Source organism: Mytilus californianus, unplaced genomic scaffold (assembly GCF_021869535.1).
Source record: "Mytilus californianus isolate M0D057914Y unplaced genomic scaffold, xbMytCali1.0.p SCAF_1, whole genome shotgun sequence".
In the NCBI taxonomy this organism is placed as follows: domain Eukaryota; kingdom Metazoa; phylum Mollusca; class Bivalvia; order Mytilida; family Mytilidae; genus Mytilus; species Mytilus californianus.
Window position 1 is genome coordinate 125,478,772 of NW_026262581.1, and position 20,287 is coordinate 125,499,058.

Here is a 20,287-nt window from a genome sequence, read left to right on the forward strand (position 1 = left end):
TTTTCCTTTAATTTCAGCTTTCTTTGCTTTTACCAAATAATATGTGATGCTTAAAGCTTTATATTTGTACAAATACTTATTATACAAAGACTGCCGTCCATCTTAATTAACATTGATTATATTTCCAATAAAGCATATAAAAAAGACCTTTTATATTAGTTTGATATGGCAAAGTTGAAAAAAACTCAATTTCACAAATTATTGGGCAGTAAAAGTCTTTATATGTATACATCAAGTATGAAAGTTGTTTATATTGATCAAGGTCTGCATTAGTCTCAGTTTTGGTGGATGTTGGGTTATACTCAAGTCATAAAAGGCAGGATGCATTGGTCTATTGCATTAGTCTCAGTTTTAGTGGATGTTGGGTTATGCTCCAGTCATAAAAGGCAGGATGCATCGGTCTATTGCATTAGTCTCAGTTTTAGTGGATGTTGGGTTATGCTCCAGTCATAAAAGGCAGGATGCATTGGTCTATTGCATTAGTCTCAGTTTTGGTGGATGCTGGGTTATACTCCAGTCATAAAAGGCAGGATGCATTGGTCTATTGCATGAGATTGAAATTGACAGTTAGAGGAACATGCCTTAATGAATTAATGATTAAAAATTAACATTGCACTGTTTTATTACAACTATAACAAAGCCATCATGATGAATGGAATACATATATCCAGAACACGACTTTAAACATTCTCCTTGCAAATGCTATCACTTTCAGACCCAATTTCAAACTTGTTATCCTTATATCTAACCACGTACTTAATCCAATGTCAACATCCTGCTGCATGCGGGATGTGTTAATATTTTTATATAAAAGAAAACTAGATTCATGTAACAGCTACACTTTTTTTGTTATTTTCTTAAGAATGTCTCTTTGTTCCAATGCTGCTTTTCTCTTCCTCTGTAAAAAAAAATATCAATAATATTTACTGACATTGGGGAAAAAACATAATGATAAATTCATCATAACCTATTGCTTCTTCCTTTCAAAGTTACAAATACTACACATTGTAAGAGATTTGAATTTCTTATTCATAGAACCCTTATCTTTGGTCCTTTTGCATTGATTAAGTAAGGATAATAAAAGCATGCAATTTAAGGTAGGGAATGGTTAATGTTTCACAAAAAACAACTTAAGTGCAACCAAATGACGTTCAAACAGTGAATAAAGGCTTCAACAATACATTAACCACATTATAATTTGACTGGAAACTAATGAATCCTTCAATCTTTAATGTTAATTATGATTTTTCTTTTAAAAGGATAAAACCTATTCAGTAGACATGTTGAAATTGTATGGCTAAATTGATGGAAAACTGACATTTTCCTTTATGCAAATCAAATCAAATTTCTTCTACATAACAATGACAAGTTGCACTATCTGTAAGTTGATCATAGCAAAAGAGGGACGAAAGATACCAGAGGGACAGTGAAACTCATAGATCGAAAACAAACTGACAACGCCATGGCCAAAAATAAAAAGACAAAACAGACAAATAATAGTACAGATGACACAACATAGAAAACCAAAGACTAAGCAACACGAACCCCACCAAAAACTGGGGGTGATCTCAGGTGCTCTGGAAGGGTAAGCAGATCCTGCTCCACATGTGGCACCAGTAGTAAGTCTCAATGTCAAATCAATAATTGCTGGTCCAAGTTTTCAATAGGTTTTACTATTAAGCATGTTTTTATAGTACTGTTTTTTCTTCTCTAATACCTTTTTCTCAAACAAGAGCTTCTCCTGGACATGTTATATTTGATGGTGTGTGTTTTGTTGCACTTATTTGCTATGCCACTGACTAAGGTAATTTGGGAAGGGTTTACTTTATCATAAAAATAGTTGAGCTTGCATTACCATTGTCCAAAAATCAGGACCCAAGTCACTAGTTGTCATTTTCACTTTTTTGTTGATTTCTCATTCTGGTATTATTATACTCATCATTCTATCCCTTTCATGAAAATATTCAGTCAGACTAGACTTGTGTGAACATTCCTTTTCTTAAAAAGTTCATCGGAAGGTACCAAGACTTTGTTGATAAATATTCCGTATCAACTTCACAAATAATACATGATGGTCTTGAAGTATAGATTCTGGGTACTGACGTTGTTTATCATCTTAATAACGTGTTACAGTATTCTTTTATTTGTCTTTTTGTATATATTACTTTTACTGTTTAGTCTATTTTTGGTGATATCTGTGGTAAATTTTTGTATTCTTGTCTTTCATTTTTGTTTGTGTTCTTTGTCTATATGCCTTTTTGTGTTTCTTTGTTACATATTTGTTTGTTTTTTTTAGTGATTAAGATTATAACACAATGTTGACTGTACCCCTATTTTGACATTTTTACCTATTATGTCTGTTTGTTTTGTTCACACATCGTTGTCAATATAATGGAATTTTATGTGACTGTCATACAAGTGAGAGGTTTAGCTAGCTATAATCCAGGTTTAATCCACCATTTTCTACATAAGAAAATGCTGTACCAAGTCAGGAATATGACAGTTGTTATCCATTCGTTTGATGTGTTTGAGCTTTTGATTTTGCCATTTGATTAGGGACTTTCCGTTTTGAATTTTCCTCTGAGTTCTGTATTTTTGAGATTTTACTTTTTAGAATTGTTTATGGTGTGTCACACCTGCTTATCATCAGAGGTGACCACTAAGTTTTTTTGTTTGTTTGTGTTGTCATGTTGCTGTCAAATGGATATTCATTCCACATATGTTTCTTATTCATCAGCATGACAATTAAGGTATGATGTGAAACTTACATTAGGTGTGCCTGGAGCACTTCCAATAACATCAATAGCTTCGGCTAACTTTTTCTGACTGTTTGGAGATTCTGGTGTCATGCTAGGTGTAACTAACATTGGTGTGGTTTCTGTTGGAGTTACTGGTGTTTCTGGTAAGGATGATAAACCTTCTATTGTAGAGGACTGAAAAATCAAAATAAAACATACAATGAAACCTCACATTTAACAAAGCTCTTCAAAATTACCAGGCTAATAATTTGGAACGGCAGAGGCACGTTTTTGCATGCATTAGACTCATTAGTGGCGCAACATTCAAAACAGGTGGAATATAAAATTGAAGAGCATAAAAAAACGAAAATTCTGAAAAGTTGTGCCAAATATGGCTTCGGCAATCCATGCATTGGGGCAGTTAATTTATAGAAAATATACATATAAATGATGTATTAAAAGGTGAGGGTTCCTAAAGTAAATAATGGTTCTACTGAAGTACATGGACGTCCTCATCATAAACCCTTGTCTCATCATTTTTATTTTCTCTCTAAGAGTATATCAGTGTTTTTTTTATATTTATATGTAAATTATTGTACACACCTTCCCAGGGGCTACAGTTTCTAATCTATGCCGTAACGTTTCTGTTTCATAATCACAGTTTGCTAAGGCTGATTTCAGTTCATACAATAAAACTATATCCTGTCGTAACTCATTAAATATCGATACTACTTCTTCTGTAGGCATAGGGTTAAATTCTGCAAAAATAAAAGAAACAATCATGGCTTGATATTTACAATATTTTGTACAATATAAACTTTCAAACTAGAAGGGAAGGCCTATCTTCTGTAAACTATTAAACAAGTTCTAGAATTTCTCATCCATGTAAAGTTCAACATACATAAATAAAATGCTTCGCTGAGCGCAGCCTGATACGACCGCTGAGGTCGAAACCCTGAACAGTTTGTGCAAGTTTGGACACAATATTTAAGCTTGATACTGTCTGAATTTGGATTGTGATCAAATTTTTTACATAATATAGGTTTCTGACACAAAATAAATGTGGTGAAAAATCTTAAAAATTTGAAATGGGTTGAAATATTTGTATTAATTTTCAATTGAAGATTTCTTGCAATTGGATATTTCTTGCTATTGTGCAATACTATGCAATTGAAGATTTCTGGCTATTGGGCACTATTCTGCTATTGTGCAATACTGTGCAATTGGATATTTCTTGCTATTCTGCAATACTGTGCAATTGAAGATTTCTTGCTATTGCCCAATACTGTGCAATTGAAGATTTCTTGCTATTGCGCAATACTGTGCAATTGAAGATTTCTATCTATTGTGCAATATTATGCTATTGCGCAATACTATGCAATTGAAGATTTCCTGCTATTGCGCAATAGTGTGCTGTTGCACAATACTTCATATAATAGTTTACTCGTCATGTTTGGTGTTCATCTCCTGCCATATCAGTATTTTTTGCTTTTAAATATAAATCAGAAATAATAAATGCAAAAATGGAAAATTTTAAGAAAAAAAACCCAAAAAATTATGAGAAAAAAAAAAAATCCCCCCCCCCCTCTAATATTTTTTTACCCTCCTTTCAGTAATTACCCCCAAACTCAATCCCAGCTTTCCCTTTGTGGTATGGTCCCTTGCCCCTTGCAGTACAATTTCAGAAAGATCCATACACTAAAACACAAGTTATTGTCTGGAAACTAGAAAAATTCTTGTTTTTTACCCCTTTTTGGCCCCCAATTCCTGGGCAATTACCCCCAAACCCAATCCCAGCCTTCCATTTATGGTATGATACCTTGCATTACAATTTCAGGGAGATCCATAAACATAAACACAAGTTATTATCTGAAAACTAGAAAATTGCTTTTTTTTTGCCCCTTTTTGGCCCCTAATTCCAGAACATTTAGGGCAATTACCCCCAAACTCAATCCCAGCCTTCCTTTAGTGATATGGAACCTTGTGGTACAATTTCAGAAGGATCCATACACTTACAAATAAGTTATTGTTCGGAAACAACAAAAATGCTTCTTTTTGGCCCTTTTTGGCCCCTAATTCCTACACCGTTAGTACCATAACCCCCAAAATCAATCCCAACCTTCCTTTTGTGGTATTGAACCTTCTGGTAAAATTTCATAGAGATCCATTCATTTGAACTAAAGTTATTGTCTGGAAACCAAATTTGTCTTCAGACGACGACGCAGACGACGACATCATACCAATATAGACGCAAAAAATATTTTTTGTGGTCATATAAAAATTACATAAAGGTCGAACGGAGGGCAAGGCTGTAGGTCAACATCAAATTGAACAGAGAACAGTGTAAAGTTTCTATTGTTCTACAGGTATGTGATAAGATGTTATTGTGTTTTACCAGGGGGGATAAAACTTTTTGTCATGAAATTGTACTTATATAAATATAAGTGTACAACCCTAAGAAACAAACTTATATTCCATCAACTCTATCTTTTCTTTTAATCTTAATAACTTTTCCATATGAGATTGAACAAATTGAATTTTTGCCATAGTACTTTCAACAATATAGAATTTCTCAACATAACTTTATCGAAAACGAGGATTTTTATAGCAATTTAAAATTTCTCAACATCCCTTTTTGCTACATGATTTTATTAAAACAAAATACACAAACTAAATAATTCAGGATTATTAGTCAACACTTTTGGTGAGATTAAATTGTAGATTGATGAATAAACAATACTAAAAGCAACAATAAAATTACCTATTCCTAACTCCTCTAACACCTGTTCTATAGCTTTCATTTTCTTCTGACCAATAGATGCTGGCAATTTCATCTACAAATAAATCAAAGATATTTCATTAAGTAAGAAAAATGGAAGCTTTCTCTGCATTTAACATCATTCACTATGCTTTTATTTTTTTAAAGATTCATTATCAAAATAAGTAAGGATATTAAAATATCAAATATTGTCAACAATATTATCCAGTGGTCTTGAACTCTTTTGTATATTTCCACATTTATTGGATGACTAAAGCTGTCAATGAAAGTCTTGTTTATTGTTACTTCTTTCTAAAATATTACAGGTGTAATATAGAACTACAGCAATCAGAAATGACAGTAAATCCTTAGTATTTCATTAATATAATATTGAATATTTTGAATATGAAGATAAAGATTGCTATAGACTTACCCTTTGACTTCTAAGTGATACTCCTGAAGCTTTGAAATCTGCAAACTTTATACCTGACTGGTCTGGATTTACCTGTATCAAGAATATATAAAGGTCAAGTTGTTGTTAACTGTTCTTTATTTTGGATAACTGAGATTAAGTCTTTTAACTTTTGTGTAGTCAGTCGGACATTCTTAAAATATCATTTTTCTTTTCTTTTTTTCACTGAACAGACTGCTGTAAGGCATTCAAAACACCCATTGATAGATACTATCGTCATTTTGTCACAAAATGAATACTAATTTGTTTTATCTGACAGCACAAGGATAGAAATGAGGAACATCCAGTGTTTTCCCTACAAATTTCATATAGCATGCTGGTAAACAGCGAAACCATGAAATACCATCTTGTTTCTAGAATTTATAAAATACTATCCATAACACTTTCTATAAGGGAATCATTTTTAATAGCATCACATTTAAGCAATATAGCATCACATTACCATGATGCTAAACGGCCCTGGGGAGAACACTGAGGAACATCAGTTGTTTAAAGTTGAAGTAATCTATTCATTTATGAAAGACCAGAGAGTTACTAGCACTCTGTGCAGCGCTCTAAATTATGAGAAAAATTCAGTTTGACATCAATGCACACCTTGTACTGAATTTTAATCAACTTCTTCCACAAGCATAAGTTACGGATAAAATAGTATCATAGTTTCTTATCAACTGTTAAAACATGATACCTTACCTTTTTATTTCAAATCATAAAAAATATTATTTATAAATTTAGAATTATATAAGAACTATAGGTACAAGTGTATTTATCTAAAATTATGGACCTTTCAGCTTCACTTTTTTTTTTTTTTATCTTAGTCAATTACACTGTTAGACACATATATGGTTTTTGAGTATATGCCATAGATTCCTAGTTCTGGAATCTGGAGTAATGACATTTAATAGGCAGCTAAAGTCAGCTTTGGCTGCCTAAAGACTATGCCAGTAGGTCACTATAAACTCTTCCATATAATATGTTATGGGAGAGTGTATAATGTGAGTTTGCTCACTTTAGGTTCTGTAATCTATACATTTAAAACCTACAACTTCTTTGAATTTCTGTTGCAGATGTATTTTTTTCTTTGTTTGTCTTTTGTCTGCCTTTTTACTGTCTATATTACTATCAGCTGCTGTTATAAGTTTCTGTAGATCCTGTGTTTTCTTCTCTCTCTCTTTCTTCCTCAATTCAATCTTTTTCAATTCAGCTATTAAAAGTTCTTCCTCTTCAATCTATAATAGAAAGAATTTTGTTTGATGTGCTTCAATGACACTTTCTAAACATAAGCATTATTCATGTTGGAGGATAGTGCATTATGCAAATTAAACCATTAACCACTGGAAAGTAACAGACAAATTATATCACATATTATTAGATCTCAATAACCTTGGGCAAATAACTAACATACTAAAGCATATTCTAGTAGATCTCAATAACCTTGGACAAATAACTAACAAACTATAGCATATTCTAGTAGATCTCAATAACCTTGGACAAATAACTCACAAACTAAAGCATATTCTAGTAGATGTCAACAAACTTCAGCAAACTCAGAAGAAACAATGAACTATAATTAAGAATGGATTGATTGCCTAGGACAAATTTTTACTTGAAACCATGTCTTCAGACACCAAAAATAAAACATAATATCATGACTAAAGTCGTGTAAGATGTTGTACCATAACATTGTATATGGAATATTAACAGAAATATTTAATCAAATGTTTTGATTGATTGATTGATTTTCAGTGTTTGAAGCCACTTTCAGTACTATTGGCTATATCCTGGCGTACTGCTCTTATAGGTGGAGGAAGCCAGAGATCTCTGAGAGAACCACAACCTTCACAGGAAAACTGACAATCCTAGTCAATTAAGATTGGAATCAAACACACCATTTGCAGCATTTGAACTCACAACCTCAGTGTTGACAGACTAGTGATACAGTAGATGAACTACTTTGACAACAAGGTCACAGAAGCCCCATAATGAAATGTATAAATAGAACACAAACCTTTTCTTGAGTCCTCTCAAACAATTTTGTCATTTGTAGTTTTCTTTTTCTTTCATGTTCTGCATCAAAGGCCCATATCTTTGGTTCTGTTCCCTGTGGTGCTCTTACCTGAAATTAATAGTTTCATGTTCCAATATAATTATGGAAATATTTGAGGTCTCTGTCCTAAACTTTCATATTCTAGTTATCAATAAAAAAAATCTTACAATTATAAAGTATAGAAAAAAAAATAAATGGGGAATGTGTCCATGGGACACAGACGATGACTCCGCTAGCATATCATATAAAGTTATAAAGGGACATAACTGAAGGACGGTAAAAGTGACACTACCCAAATTTGTACTTGATCTGAGTTTTGTGGTAATTAGTATTGTGTATAAGTTTCATAAAATTTGGTTGAGGCAAACTTGAGCCAAAGAACGGAAACGATTAATTCAGCAATTATTCCATTTGTAAAGGGGCATAACTATAGAACAATAAAAGTGACCCCCCCAAAATTGAAACTTGATCTGTATTTTGTGGTAATAAGCATTGTGTATAAGTTTCATAACATTTGGTTGAGGCTAACTTAAATTAGAGAACTGAAACGAAAAATTCAGCAATTTTTCCATTTGTAAAGGGGCATAACTCTAGAACGGTATAAGTGACACCACCAAAATTCTACCTTGATCTGTGTGTTATGGTAATAAGCATTGTGTATAAGTTTCGTAGTATTTGGTTAAGGCTAACTAAAGTTAGAGAACGGAAACGAAAAATTCAGCAATTTTTCCATTTGTAAAGGGGCATAACTCTAGAACAATAAAAGTGACACCCCCAAAATTGAAACTTGATCTGTATTTTGTGGTAATAAGCATTGTGTATAAGTTTCATAACATTTGGTTGTGTCTTACTTAAGTTAGAGAACGGAAACGAAAAATTCAGCAATTTTTCCATTTGTAAAGGGGCATAACTATGGAACAATAAAAGTGACGCCCCCAAAATTGAAACTTGATCTGTATTTTGTGGTAATAAGCATTGTGTATAAGTTTCATAACATTTGGTTGAGGCTTACTTAAGTTAGAGAACGGAAACGAAAAATTCAGCAATTTTTCTATTTGTAAAGGGGCATAACTCTAGAACGGTATAAGTGACACCACCAAAATTCTAACTTGATCTGTGTTTTATGGTAATAAGTATTGTGTAAAAGTTTCGTAGTATTTGGTTAAGGCTAACTAAAGTTAGAGAATGGAAACGAAAAATTCAGCAATTTTCCCATTTGTAAAGGGGCATAACTCTAGAACTGTTAAAGTGATGCCCCCAAAATTCATACTTGATCTGTGTTTTGTGGTAATAAGCATTGTGTATAAGTTTCATAACATTTGGTTGAAGCAAACTAAAGTTAGAGAACGGAAACCAACTTTGGAACGTACGTACGTACAGACGAACAAGCGTAAAACTTAATGCCCCCTCCGCTACGGCAGGGGCATAAAAATCACTATCTTTATATCTATGGATAACTTTTTATACTTTCTATAACAATGCACTTACTTCAGATATGAAGTATCATATGAATTTCAAAATGTACATAGCTGTAATCTATTATCAAATTAGTTCTAACAGTAGATCCATTTACATTTATTTCAGAGTTGTATTTTTTACCTCAACATTTTATTCTTACATTAAACATTATATCCACAAATAATAATTTTTTGAAACGCTTAGAATCAAGACAATTATTATAGATTCTTACCTTTGTAAGAATACTACATATTCCATAATATCTTTCTTTAAGATCTTCAACACTTCTGTTGGCATATTTTTCTCTATCCCATCTATCATGCATGATTACAAATCGAAGGTCAAATTTTTTACAAAGGTCAAACAAATGATCTGTTTCCTGTCTTGTCCAATTGTCGTCATGGAGATGTTGTTGATATTCAAGGTCTGAGTATGTTGGTGTATCTACAGCCTATAGATAAATGAAATATTAAAAGTTAATCAAATAAACACTTGTCATCATCATCAGTTACTTTAAAGAGATTTATAAATCATTCTATATTACAAAATGTATTTGTTAAAATGAAAATAAAACATTTGGAGGAAAATGTATACCAATAATCTTGAAATTTTTAGTATTTATATGAAAAAACAGCACTCAAAAATCAATCAATCATTATAGTTTATTAAACCTTTTGTTGTATGAAATGGTACTCTTTACAGTCATATATATTATATAAAGAGTGTATGAAATAAACTCATAGTGCTTTAATTAACAATGTTTGCCAGTTATTCTGTTGAAAGGTCAGTGGTTCTCCCTGGGCACTCTGGCTTTAATTAACAAGGATTGCCAGTTATTCGGTTGAAAGGTCAGTAGTTCTCCCTGGGCACTCTGGCTTTAATTAACAAGGATTGCCAGTTATTCTGTTGAAAGGTCAGTACTCTGGCTTCCTCCAACTGCCATGATTTAGCCAAGAATGCTTAAAGTCGCATTACCAACACCAACAAGCAATCACACAATCATAGTGCTAAAGCTACAATCAGACTGTACATCTCAAGAAATTCATTTATTGGTTATATCTGTAACCGGAGAGCATGATTCTATATACAAAATCATCTTTGTCTCCACAGGGACTCAAACCCGGGACCTCTGTGTTACAAGGCAGCGCATATACCGACTGAGCTAAAGAAGTACTTCCTTAGCTCAACCGCTTACGGCTGACTAAGTATCTACTACTGAAGGTAAGCAATCCCGTCACATATCAAATCGTAAAGTTACTAGCATATCCGAAAAATGAATATATATATATAATAAAATGCTCCGCTGGGCACAGCTTGATACGACCTCAGAGGTCGAACCCTGAACAGTTGGGGCAAGTATGGACACAACATTCAAGCTTGATACAGCACTGAATTTGGATTGTGATTAAATATTTGACACAGCATAGGTTTCTGACACAGAATGAATGTGGTCTAAGAACTTAAAAATTTTTAATTTACCTATTCAAACCATATCATTATTATTTGCTTTTATATATAAATCAGAAATAACCAATTTACAATGGAAAATTTTAAAGAAAAAAAAAATCCCTCCCCAAAATTTTTTGAACCCCCTTATGATTCATCACCCCCAAACTCAATCCCAGCCTTCCCTTTGTGGTATGGAACCTTGCAGTACAATTTCAGAGAGATCCATACACTTGAACACAAGTTATTGTCTGGATTCTAGAAAAATGCTTGTTTTTAGGCCCCTTTTTGGCCCCAAATTCCTAAACGTTTAGGGCAATTACCCCCAAACTCAAACCCAGCTTTCCCTTTGTGATATGGAACCTTGTAGTACAATTTCATAGAGATCCATACACTTACACACTAAGTTATTGTCCTGAAACTAGAAAAATGCTTGTTTTTGCCCCTTTTTGGCCCCTAATTCCTAAAATTTTGAGGCAATTACCCCCAAAATCAATCCCAGCCTTCCCTTTGTGATATGGTACCTTGCAGTACAATTTCAAAGAGATCCATACACTTGAACACAAATTATTGTCTGGAAACTAGAAAAATGCTTATTTTTGGCCCCTTATTCCTAAATGTTTTGGGCAATTACCCCCAAACTCAATTCCAGTTTTCCCTTTGTGATATGGAACCATGTAGTACAATTTCATAAAGATCCATACACTTACACACTAAGTTATTGTTCTGAAACTAGAAAAATGCTTGTTTTTTGCCCCTTTTTGGCCCCTAATTCCTAAAATTTTGAGGCAATTACCCCCAAAATCAATCCCAGCTTCCCCTTTGTGGTATGGTACCTTGCAGTACAATTTCAGAGGGATCCATACACTTGAACACAAATTATTGTCTGGAAACTAGAAACATGCTTATTTTTGGCCCCTTATTCCTAAACATTATGGGCAATTACCCCCAAACTCAATTCCAGTTTTCCCTTTGTGATATGGAACCTTGTAGTACAATTTCAGAAAGATCCATACACTTACACACAAGTTATTATCATGTAACTAGAAAAATGCTTGTTTTTTGCCCCTTTTTTTGCCCCTAATTCCTAAGATTTTGAGGCAATTACCCCCAAAATCAATCCCATCATTCCCTTTGTGATATGGAACCTTGTGGTACAATGTCAGAGAGATCCATACACTAACACACAAGTTATGTCTGGAAGTTACAAAATGCTTATTTTTGGCCCCTTTTTGGCCCCTAATTCCTTAACTGTTGGTCCCATAACCCCCAAAATCAATCCCAACCTTCCTTTTGTGGTATTGAACCTTATGGTTAAATTTCATAGAGATCCATTCACTTAAACTAAAGATAGAGTGCGAAAACCAATGTGTCTTCGGACGACGACGCCGCCAACGTCATACCAATATACGATTTGTGGTCGTAAAAAAATTGCAAGATTCAATTTATGTGCCTAGATAATGAAGTAACCTGGAGATAATTGGTGTGTGCAGAATTAAATGTGTATCACTACATAACTCAATTTCTGAACAGTGTAATACCTTATTAAACCTTGCAAAGGGATAATCTTTCCCTTCATCTGCTACTCTCCTCCAGTGATGAAATACTGCACCATCCTGGAATCATAAAATGTTCTTATTATAACTAAGACATAACTCTACATTAACTATCAACAAAATGTATTTTATCTTATGTTTAATTGTTGATCTTATCTCAGGATTTTATGCTTGTTCAAAAATCAATGACTCAAAGTTAAAATAACAGAAAATTTATCAATTTGACAAAAAAATGTCAATGTACAACATATTACCATTAATTTCAAAATTTAAAAAACAATATCTTATATAATATCTTACTTTAAAAGTATATGTATTGTATACAAACTTGATATTAGTTTATTCAATTTTAAACTTTTGTCAAAGTTTGACCGTTAACCTACTTTTCTAGCTGGATTACTAAATGGCATCCATTTCCATGGTCTAACTTTACTGATGCCAATCTTAGCTTTCATCTGTTTATATCCTTGGTTAGTATCTGTGGGTATCAGTGGTGGTGCATCTCTGTAAATATAACTCTATATATATACATTTACATTATTTGCAAATAACCATTTAATTTCTGAATCATGTACATGTATTGTAACTCCAAATGAAATAAAATCAAATAAAGACATGAATGAATTGTAAAAATCAAACGTTTAATGGTCAACATTTTTGTATATCCGAACAAACTTTATTGCTCGACACTTGACTTTGTGGAACAAGAATTATTGCTTTAGGGTTTGATTGCTTAAACTGAATTTGAAAGAATTTTTATACAGATATAATTAACTTTTCAATTAAAAATGATCAAATCCTTAAGAAATTCAAAATATACTTCATAAGGACTTCAATTATATCACTGCATGTAGCTGCAGAAATCTACAACAATCAACGCTTTAATTATATAGATACACAAAAATGCCTTTTTGGAAGATGTTAAACTTTGACAGTTTTATCTTACTTGTTATCTGTCTATAACAGCTGTTTCAAGGAGAATGTAAGCTTTATCGGCAATTTGTACATTTCCCTTTGATCTTACTGCCGAATATTTGGATGATCTTGGACAGGACTTGATACTCGAAAATATTAGGCAATGACGTCATGTATCAGTGCAGCAACGTCACATGTTCATGTCCGTCCACTTCAATTTATCAATGAAATGCACGCGACTTTATTCATACAACCTAACAACTATCCCAACATTTTGTACACGTAAAAGTAGTTTTACTTATTATTTCATTTTACTTCATATTCTGAACAAAAAAAATACAGTTAAGACAAATTGCCGATAAAAAGAATAATGGCATTTTATTTTTTTATACTGACTTCATCAGCTCGAATATCAGCTCACCCTAGCGGGCTCGCTTGATATTCTTGCTGATAAAGTCAGTATCAAAAACAAAAATGCCATTATTCTATATATATCTGAGATAAAGGTCTGTCTGTTTTGCATTCTACTTTTTTTTAAACTTGTTATATATGACAGTTTGACATGCAAAAACATTGTGACTAAACTAATATTTTTCTTACTGTTTTACAGTTTTAACTTACTTGTTATCAGTCCATAATAATCCCCAGAGTTCTCTGTGCATACCCTCAGGTCTCTTAAATGATATATCAGACTTTCTTATTGGTTTCTTCTGTAAATAAAAAACAAAATCAGTGTATAATCAAAATAATCAGATAATATCTCGTCTGAAACAACAATCAAACAAAACATATTTATAAAATTCTAGTATTGCAGCAAATAATATGGATCCTTTACTTATTGTGTATGCTTATACAATTACATATATTACAGCTGTCTCTTACAATGTCAAACATAGATAATTTGAAAATTCCTATCAATACATGTGTGTATGACAACACAAATGTATACATGTATAATCTTTCATAACAAAATAATATCTGTCTTATGTCTCATATTATTTTTGAAAATTTATGTGTACTTCAGTGTTGATCCTTTTGTACTTGATTTTACATTTAATAAAATTAGTTTTAATTAGTAAGATGATGAATTGCCAACATAATAAAACTGTATTCTTACCTTATTATCATTAAGAAGAGCATCTTTTGTCATAAATTTACTTCCTTGATCAAGTTCTAATATATCTCTAACATCTGATCCACCACCTTCCATCTTTATGTAGCTGAAATTTAAGTCATTAAATATGTTAGATTATCATTGAACATTTATAGTTTTGAGTAGTGACCAGGAAGGCAGATCAATAGATTGACCTGTATTCTGTTTACATGTATAGTGACCAGGAAGGCAGATCAATAGATTGACCTGTATTCTGTTTACATGTATAGTGACCAGGAAGGCAGATCAATAGATTGACCTATATTCTGTTTACATGTATATTGACCAGGAAGGCAGATCAATAGATTGACCTGTATTCTGTTTACATGTATAGTGACCAGGAAGGCAGATCAATAGATTGACCTATATTCTGTTTACATGTATAGTGACCAGAAAGGCAGATCAATAGATTGACCTGTATTCTGTTTACATGTATAGTGACCAGGAAGGCAATAGATTGACCTGTATTCTGTTTACATGTGTAGTGACCAGGAAGGCAGATCAATAGATTGACCTGTATTCTGTTTACATGTGTAGTGACCAGGAAGGCAGATCAATAGATTGACCTGTATTCTGTTTACATGTGTAGTGACCAGGAAGGCAATAGATTGACCTGTATTCTGTTTACATGTATAGTCTCTTGGTGTCTTTTGCCATCCTGTTACTATTTGAAAATCAATTAGAATGCATATTGAATTTTATTATTTTGATAACCTCTTACTTTCCTATTCAAATTTAGCTACTCAAGAAACCATTATAACTGATTTTCATTATATGATTTATTCATTTATTATGCATATTTTCAATATTTGTGTGTAACTGATTACTACAATGTATAAACAAATTATGCCTTTTTTATGAGGCGAATTAATTAGCATAGAAAATATCTTGTATTTTGAATCTATGAACTGCATACAGAATTAATATGTCTTCCAACTAAATATCCATCAGTATACCTCCAACCAATTTACTCAGTACTGTAAAGATTTCATAAGCAGTCTGAGAAAAAGTATGACAGTGTACATGTACAATGTTAAAATGATAACCTTTAATCATAAGCTTATTCAAAGGACAAATAAGCTTACATAAAATGTTTCTGAATTTATTGTAAAAATTAGAATGTGTCCTGTTTAGTAATAAGGCTTCTACAGGGACGGGAAAATACTTGTACTTGTGGTATCAAAGAGAGAATTTAGTAAAAGTTTTAAGTACTTAGTGTGAATGAAAACTCAGACTTAATAATTCACCAATCATATTTACATTCGCCCAACTGAGAACTGGCTACACAGAACTAAACTACTACAAGAAACGAATAGGCCAAACCAACCCATAGAGTCATGCAACTATAGAGCACCTGAAACACCTCACCACTTTCTCTTGGAGTGTCCTTGCTATGAGAATGAACGAGAAAATATGTTCCATTAAATATCCAAAGAGGTCAGGATCCAAAACCTGAATTTAGCTACTATATTAACCAGACTAGAAGGAAAGAACATCGAGAGATGAAAGCCAAACTACTAACAGTGGCAATTACATCGACAGAACTTGCAGTTTTGACACCGCAGTTCCTCAATCCCAATCTTAACCAGCGAATACGCTTTAAAATCCACAGAGAGAAAAATACTTGGAGCATAAAGCATGAAGGAGTAAACCTGCACATTCAAGATGATTCCAGGCAAAGGGCCTTAAGATTATTTCCTGGGATGTAAACATCATTTTGCTGTGAAAAGAAAAAAATATTTACGACTGGCCTACTTGGAAGGCCTGCTACAAATGATTCCTACAATAAAGATAGGCTTGTAACATGCACCATTTTGTAGATTATTCAATACAGGTTTATGACATTTCAGTGGGATTTAGGAACAAGTAATTGAAATATAGCAAAAATTGAAAACCAAGTGTCATTTCTTAATAAACTGTTATCACAGAGATTTGTCTCGCCTTTTTGTAATTTTGATAATGCAAATGTTGAAATTATAAAATAGCAACACTTTAACATGTAAGTTATGTAAATATTCAAAGTCGATGAACCATGACTGAAGTTACATGGCTAAACAATCTCCATGGAATGAGATGTGCCAATGCTAATACAACTGCATACCAAATACCATTGACTTATTATAAGTCGTTCCCTTTAAACAAACCTAAACACAAACATTATGTAAAAGTTTCAAAGTCAATGAACCATGATCAGGGGTGGACAAATAATCTCTATGGTAATGAGGTATGCCAATGCTTATACAACTGCATACCAAATATCATTGACCTACCACTAGTGGTTCACCATGAACTAGACCTAATCACAAACAAATACATTGTTGACGCCGCCGTTGCCGGAAACAGCATACCAATGTCTCGCTTTATGACTCCGTCAAGGCGAGACAAAAATGCAAGATGTACCTTGTGTTATATAAAGGTATACAGAGTTTTTTCTTCTTCAAAGATTAAAAAAGATTAAGAAGCATATTTAATATTGATTGTTTGTTGCTTAACGTCCATTGGCAAATATTTCATGCATGTTCAGGACCAATGCAGGATGTTTCAGCCACAATGCCAGTTCGTCCAGAATCATTTGGGACATACTGCCAGTTCAGCCATACTTTGTAAAGTCGTTTCAGCCATGTTTTTTATTGTTATAAAGTTAGAAAAATATAATTGTTTCTAGAAACAGATGTTGAGAACCAAAAGTAAAAATACATTTTAACCAAACATTTATTTTCCTTGATAAAATTGATAAATGTCATAAAGAAAATTTGTAAAATAGTGATTACCGGTATTAATAAAAAATGAAACTTTTAATATACCAAAAAAAATATGATAGTTATTTAAAAAGTGAAGAAGCTTGTTGTTTTTATCAGAAATATATATATATATATAAACAAGTCTAAATTGAAAACAACATTCAAACCTATGATTGTGTTGGATAAAAAACGCAATTTTTATATGTGTGCATGCAAAATAAATTTCTTGGTAGAGGGGTCCTAATACAGCACAAACAAGATTTTCCAAAAGACCAAAAAAGTGAAAAAGTATATTTTAACAAAACGCATTTGACTAGCAGGTCGAACAACGGATGTTCTTAAACCCTGCTGAATGCCATTGGCGATTGCCAAATAAACGGATCACTAGATGTAACAAAATGGATCTAATTATTAATTTAATGCCAAACAGAAAACAATAAACTTGCGGAAAAGATGGTATACCCAAACAAAAGGTGCAAAAATTAGTACACTATATCCAGATTTCGACAATTAATATCTCTTCAGTGATGTTAGGAATCGAAACGGTATAATAAATTTTGGAAGGCCATATAATTTACCTAAATTTTGGATAGACTCTTGAATTTTGAAGAGTCGAAATAGGATGAACGGATCATATAAAGCCACCAAAGCCCCAACACAGCAGATGGACATACCATAGATATAATAGCCATAGATAAAGTACTGGACCCACATCAAAAGCAGATGATATATGCCGAAATTTTATCACCCTCTTATTATATACATGTCACGCTTGGTGTTAATTAGCCTTCATTGGCAATTGCCGTCTATCGATTTCTAATAAATTGTGAATCGGGAGACTTTTACACGAATGTGCTACGTAATGACTTTTAACAATAATAAAAAAACGACTTTTTTTTTTAACTCTGCCAGGTCCAAAGCTCAGATAAAATAGGAGGGAAGTCATGAGAAGTAAATATTGTAAAAGCGCAAATGACCTATATAAAAAGCGCAAATGTCCATTTAAAAAAGCACAAGCGTCCTATGTAAAAGCGCAAACGTCCCGCGTCCATTTAAAAAAGCACAAGCGTCCTATGTAAAAGCGCAAACGTCCCGCGCCGGAAGGGATATATAGCTGTATTTATAGTACGAATCACACCTCTAACACAATTGTAAGAAGGAAGAGGAAAAAACCATGAATGACACAGGACAAAACTCCTATATTTTCATTTTATCATAGCCATTATAACGCTTAATCTATATATTGTTTACTTCAAAAATGAAATCGACAATCAGATTTTACCACCATCTATTTAATAGCAAAACAAGCACAAAAATGGTAAGCGGAAAGGTATATAGAAGAAACAAATTCAGAGACATGATTGTGCTATTTCCCAAATATTTAATGTATTCAGTACTGTGTCCACTACATACGTTTTCTTCACCAAACGGCGTTTAATAAGTTTATAATGTATTCCTTTTTTTCTCTTTATTTTCTAAAACTTCGTGTTACGACAGAAAGTTTCAACACTTGTAAAAATCTTTTTTCTTTTCTAAAAAATAATACTTTCTTCTTTCTGGCATAAAATATGATTACACTATTTTGAATCTCGATAAAAAAGAAATTTCTTTAACTCGCCATAGAAAAATTCGACCAGGTTCGACCTCTTAACCACGTATACCATCAGTAAACGATATGTCTCCTCTTGTCAATCATACAGGTCTTATTTTCCGAGTGCATCCGATGCAAGTGCTATGACAATTTAATTGTACATGCCTGTTAAGTCCATTTTCCATGATTTCTCTATTTTATTATTTCAACAACAGCATAACCTTTTCATTTGTTGACCGATTTTCTCCAAAAAAATTACAATCCGAACAACTTTTACAACCAGACGCTTTATATTGCTTCCGCGTCACGGCATATTATTACTTGTGGCAGGTAACGTATATTAATTATCGGTTGATAAGACGAGTGCCCGATAATTTAAATATAATTATGATAAGTAATTAGTCTATTGGGAGGATGTCGGCAAATATCATCTACATCATAGGCCACTACGCGCAGTGCCCTGCTTTTGATATTTCAAAGGAAACTACATGGGGCTCAGTGTGACAAATTCTGAGTACTTTATCTATGGCTATTATAAGGGGACGAAGTCCCCTATTACGGTAGAAAAATCAATAAAAAAAAAAAAAAAAAAAAAAAAATCGGGAAAATTTCCCGAAATTTTCATTGTACTAATGAACTCAAAATCGTTAACTTTTTTATTTTCAGACATTTTTATTTTCCCGCATTTGCGCAGAAATCTACTTCCTTTTTCCGGTCTCGTTTGCATGAGTCTTTAAGTAAAATATATATTTATCAGTCTAGTAAAATATAGGAAGGAACGCAATACCAATTCCATTTTTAATAATTCCTTGAACGACTTGATATGAAAAAACGTTACCTGATAGCGTTTCTTTGTTTACATTGAATATGACGTCATAATATAAATAACGTCACAACTAAAATTCCGAACAACAGAACCGAAATCGGAAACGTAAGGGTATTTCCGTTCTTTTTGAACAGATTTTGAAGTTAAAACATATGTTTGAATTAAAAAAAAATAATTCATACAGACTTCGTCCCCTTTCACAGGTAACGCCTGCCTCATATTATCTATGGACATACACATTATAACAAAATGACTTTTTATTAAGCAATATTCTTTCTCAAACTTTTGTCAACAGAAGTAATGCATATATATGTTAAGAACAATATGACATAGACTGGCCGAAATGACTGGCCAAACTGGTACTGTGGCCGAAACGTCTCGAAAGCGTCAGGACGACATAAACAGTGTTGTTAGAGTGTATGTTTTATCAAATGGCATAAATGTTTTTAAAATTGGCTTACTGTTCAATCAACTGAAACAAGAAATAGCTTGTCAGTAAATAAGAGGAGGCAACACAGAAGATAGTGTTTACAAAATGAAACAAACACACTTGTCTTGGTTTATGCAGTGCTTAATCTTCAATTATATA

At 32.7% G+C, this 20,287-nt stretch overlaps 1 protein-coding gene across 1 annotated transcript; it reads right to left on the minus strand.

Annotated features, from left to right (window-relative positions):
- Positions 1 to 604: 604 nt before the first annotated feature.
- Positions 605 to 20,281, minus strand: LOC127733096 (DNA methyltransferase 1-associated protein 1-like). Its single transcript, XM_052242389.1, has 13 exons — positions 20,160 to 20,281; positions 14,505 to 14,607; positions 14,009 to 14,097; positions 12,856 to 12,976; positions 12,458 to 12,532; positions 9,703 to 9,921; positions 7,974 to 8,081; positions 7,009 to 7,194; positions 5,930 to 6,001; positions 5,500 to 5,572; positions 3,342 to 3,496; positions 2,769 to 2,933; positions 605 to 898 (listed from the first exon to the last, which is right to left on the minus strand). The coding sequence occupies exons 2-13, from the start codon at positions 14,595 to 14,597 to the stop codon at positions 836 to 838; spliced, it is 1,419 nt and encodes a 472-aa protein (XP_052098349.1). The 5' UTR covers positions 14,598 to 14,607; positions 20,160 to 20,281; the 3' UTR covers positions 605 to 835.
- Between the last annotated feature and the right edge of the window lie 6 nt (positions 20,282 to 20,287).

Coding starts and splice junctions, on each gene's coding strand:
- LOC127733096 (XM_052242389.1), bottom strand. CDS start 14,597: ATGGAAGGTGGTGGATCAGATGTTAGAGATATATTAGAACTTGATCAA. Junction 8,082..9,702: donor TATGTAGTATTCTTACAAAG/GTAAGAATCTAT, acceptor TATTAATTTCAG/GTAAGAGCACCACAGGGAAC. Junction 5,573..5,929: donor TATCACTTAGAAGTCAAAGG/GTAAGTCTATAG, acceptor ATTTATTTGTAG/ATGAAATTGCCAGCATCTAT.